The following is a 3973-nucleotide window of genomic DNA, read 5'->3' on the forward strand; positions in this document are numbered from 1 at the left end:
GTTGCTGGAAGGTGTCCAGAGAAAGGCAACAAAGCTGAGGAGGGGCTTGGAGCACAGCCCTAGGAGGAGAGGCTGAGGGAGCTGGGGTTATTTAGCCTGGAGAAGAGGAGGCTCAGGGGAGACCTTATTGCTCTCTAAAACTACCTGAAGGGAGGTTGTAGCCAGGTGGGGGTTGGTCTCTTCTCCCAGGCAACCAGCACCAGAACAAGAGGGCACAGTCTCAAGCTGCACCAGGGGAGGTTTAGGCTGGAGGTTAGGAAGAAATTCTTCATAGAAAGAGAGATTGGCCATTGGATTGTGCTGCCCAGGAGGTGGTGGAGTCACCATCACTGGAGGTGTTTAGGAGGAGACTGGATGGGGTGCTTGGTGCCATGGTTTAGTTGATTAGATAGTGTTGGGTGATAGGTTGGACTCAATGATCTCAAAAGCCTTTTCCAACCTGGTTAATTCTATTCTATCATAAAACCATTTTGGTTGCAAAAGGCTCCTTGCAGCCTTCCTCAGTGAAGGCAGCAGATGGCAGCATCCCCTTCAGTATCTTCAAGATCTCAGGGCCTGAAACCTCTTGGGTTCCTACTTATCTATGTTGAACGTGATGGGCACTTTTTGGCCTTGTCTTACAGTGTGCATCACAAGGAGATTTATCAGACAGTCTGAAGCATTTGTTTGATATTTTACTGCTCCAGAACAGTCACTAGAAATCTGTAAAGGGCTTTAGCTTCCTGGTTTCCTATTTCAGCTGATGTGACAAGCAAAGTATCTGGGCTATTCCTTAATTCCTCTGTCATGAACTTAACCCTTTCTACTGACATCAAAGTAATTGTGCTCCACACATGTGTTTAAGGCTAAATGCTCCAACCAAGTGCCTGATGTCAGACATTTGAGTATGTGCCATGGGGTTTAGTGTCTCTGGCACTCTTCTCAGAAAGAGAAACAAGTTTTAGAATAGAATTAACCAGGTTGGAAAAGACCTTTGAGATCATTGAGTCCAACCTCTCACCCAACACCAGCTAATCAACTAAACCATGGCAACAAGCACCCCATCCAGTCTCTTAAACACCTCCAGTGATGGTGACTCCACCACCTCCCTGGGCAGCACATTCCAATGGCCAATCTCTCTTTCTGGGAAGAACTTTCTCCTCACCTCCAGCCTAAACCTCCCCTGGTGCAGCTTGAGACTGTGTCCTCTTGTCCTGGTGCTGCTTGCCTGGGAGAAGAGACCAACCCCCACCTGGCTACAACCTCCCTTCAGGTAGTTGTAGACAGCTATAAAGTCTCCCCTGAGCCTCCTCTTCTCCAGGCTAAACAAGCCCAGCTCCCTCAGCCTCTCCTCACAGGGCTTGTGCTCCTTTTATTTGGCTTTCTTGTTTGTTTTGGGGTTGTTTTAGTGGAGAGCTATCAAGTATTTGGGCTCTCTTGCAGGAGTTGAGATGAATGTCTTGCACTACGTGTGGAATCTTGCTACAGACCTCTCAGGTTAATTCAGGGCAATACAAACTGGAGCAGACACTGCAAATTTAAATGCACTGAGTTGTGTAATGTGTGCTTAAAGCTCTGTGTGACCTCTACTGGAGCAGCTACTTGCTTCTGTTCAAAAGAAAAAGGTGTGTGTCACCATCCTGTTCTCCAGAAACACAACTCTGAGCCCTTTTCCTCTAGCACAAATGGCTTGTGGAAGAAAGACAGAGCTGTTTACTACAGTTCCTTATTCCATGGCATCTACAGGAGAGAAAGTCTCCAACTGTTGATTATTGTTACTGGGTTTTTCTTCTCCTTAAGCCCTTGTCCAGAGGTGACCACCTTGCTCATGGCACTCTTGCTTCTTCCAGGGTTGAGATGCAGAAAATGAAGGTGGTGAGGCCACCTGCTGCTGTGGGCAGGTATACCATGATCTTCCACAAAAGAGACCAAGGAAATGAGGAGAACAGAGGGAGGTGAGTCCAGAACTGTCTTCCACCTTGTGTTGTCTGGTATGTGTCCACAGTTGAGGTACTCAGGGTCCAAACTCTCTGCTGTAGGCCAAACAGGCATTTTGTGGTACCCAGAGCCTCAGGGGATAAACCCTGTGACACCTCTTCACCCCTGGCAGCTGCACATGGGAACTGGGTGGGGTTCCTTAGGAACTCCCAAAGCTGGAGTGCAGCTGTTGTTCTGCACAGGGGATCTGGGTGGGGTTCCTTAGGAACTCCCAAAGCTGGAGTGCAGCTGTTGTTCTGCACAGGGGATCTGGAGGGGGTTCCTTAGATGCTCCCAAAGCTGGAGTGCAGCTGTTGTTCTGCACAGGGGATCTGGGGGGGGGTTCCTTAGGAACTCCCAAAGCTGGAGTGCAGCTGTTGTTCTGCACAGGGGATCTGGAGGGGGTTCCTTAGGAGCTCCCAAAGCTGGAGTGCAGCTGTTGTTCTGCACAGGGGATCTGGAGGGGGTTCCTTAGATGCTCCCAAAGCTGGAGTGCAGCTGTTGTTCTGCACAGGGGATCTGGGGGGGGGTTCCTTAGGAACTCCCAAAGCTGGAGTGCAGCTGTTGTTCTGCACAGGGGATCTGGAGGGGGTTCCTTAGGAGCTCCCAAAGCTGGAGTGCAGCTGTTGTTCTGCACAGGGGATCTGGGGGGGGGGTTCCTTAGGAGCTCCCAAAGCTGGAGTGCAGCTGTTGTTCTGCACAGGGGATCTGGGTGGGGTTCCTTAGATGCTCCCAAAGCTGGAGTGCAGCTGTTGTTCTGCACAGGGGATCTGGGGGGGGGTTCCTTAGGAACTCCCAAAGCTGGAGTGCAGCTGTTGTTCTGCACAGGGGATCTGGGGGGGGTTCCTTAGGAACTCCCAAAGCTGGAGTGCAGCTGTTGTTCTGCACAGGGGATCTGGGTGGGGTTCCTTAGATGCTCCCAAAGCTGGAGTGCAGCTGTTGTTCTGCACAGGGGATCTGGGGGGGGGTTCCTTAGGAACTCCCAAAGCTGGAGTGCAGCTGTTGTTCTGCACAGGGGATCTGGGGGGGGGGTTCCTTAGGAACTCCCAAAGCTGGAGTGCAGCTGTTGTTCTGCACAGGGGATCTGGGGGGGGTTCCTTAGGAACTTCCAAAGCTGGAGTGCAGCTGTTGTTCTGCACAGGGGATCTGGGGGGGGTTCCTTAGGAACTCCCAAAGCTGGAGTGCAGCTGTTGTTCTGCACAGGGGATCTGGGGGGGGTTCCTTAGGAACTCCCAAAGCTGGAGTGCAGCTGTTGTTCTGCACAGGGGATCTGGGGGGGGTTCCTTAGATGCTCCCAAAGCTGGAGTGCAGCTGTTGTTCTGCACAGGGGATCTGGGGGGGGGTTCCTTAGATGCTCCCAAAGCTGGAGTGCAGCTGTTGTTCTGCACAGGGGATCTGAGTGTTGTTCTTTAGACACTCCCAAAGCTGGAGTGCAGCTGTTGTTCTGCACAGGGGATCTGGGGGGGGGTTCCTTAGATGCTCCCAAAGCTGGAGTGCAGCTGTTGTTCTGCACAGGGGATCTGAGTGTTGTTCTTTAGACACTCCCAAAGCTGGAGTGCAGCTGTTGTTCTGCACAGGGGATCTGGGGGGGGTTCCTTAGACGCTCCCAAAGCTGGAGTGCAGCTGTTGTTCTGCACAGGGGATCTGGGGGGGGTTCCTTAGACGCTCCCAAAGCTGGAGTGCAGCTGTTGTTCTGCACAGGGGATCTGGGGGGGGTTCCTTAGACGCTCCCAAAGCTGGAGTGCAGCTGTTGTTCTGCACAGGGCATCTGGGTGGGGTTCCTTAGACACTCTCAAAGCTGGAGTGTTACATGGATGTGATCTGAGCATGTGATTTCAGAGAGATTAATTCAAAGGGCTTTTCTGCCCCTCCTGAGGACAGGAAGAACATCATTTGACCTTCCCACTAGCTAAACAATGGCAGTAGCTCTGCCTCCAAGTTCACTAGCAGGGGGAAAGAGCTCAGAACTCCTCTCCCCCTGCCTGTTACTGAAGATTTTTGTTCTCTTTGTCCTCAG

At 51.8% G+C, this 3973-nt stretch overlaps 1 protein-coding gene across 3 annotated transcripts in view; it reads left to right on the forward strand.

The window, feature by feature from the left end:
- The window catches only part of B4GALT4 (beta-1,4-galactosyltransferase 4), a 44540-nt gene that overhangs the window by 39899 nt on the left and 668 nt on the right, over positions 1 to 3973 (forward strand). For all 3 annotated transcript variants that reach the window (XM_068165962.1, XM_068165963.1, XM_068165961.1), the window contains exon 6: positions 1830 to 1934. In XM_068165962.1, coding sequence (XP_068022063.1) covers positions 1830 to 1934 — 105 coding nt within the window. The remainder of the gene's footprint in view (positions 1 to 1829; positions 1935 to 3973) is intronic.

Source organism: Melanerpes formicivorus, unplaced genomic scaffold, assembly GCF_026170545.1.
Source record: "Melanerpes formicivorus ecotype bairdi unplaced genomic scaffold, bMelFor1.0.p_v2 SCAF_95, whole genome shotgun sequence".
Lineage (NCBI taxonomy): Eukaryota > Metazoa > Chordata > Aves > Piciformes > Picidae > Melanerpes > Melanerpes formicivorus.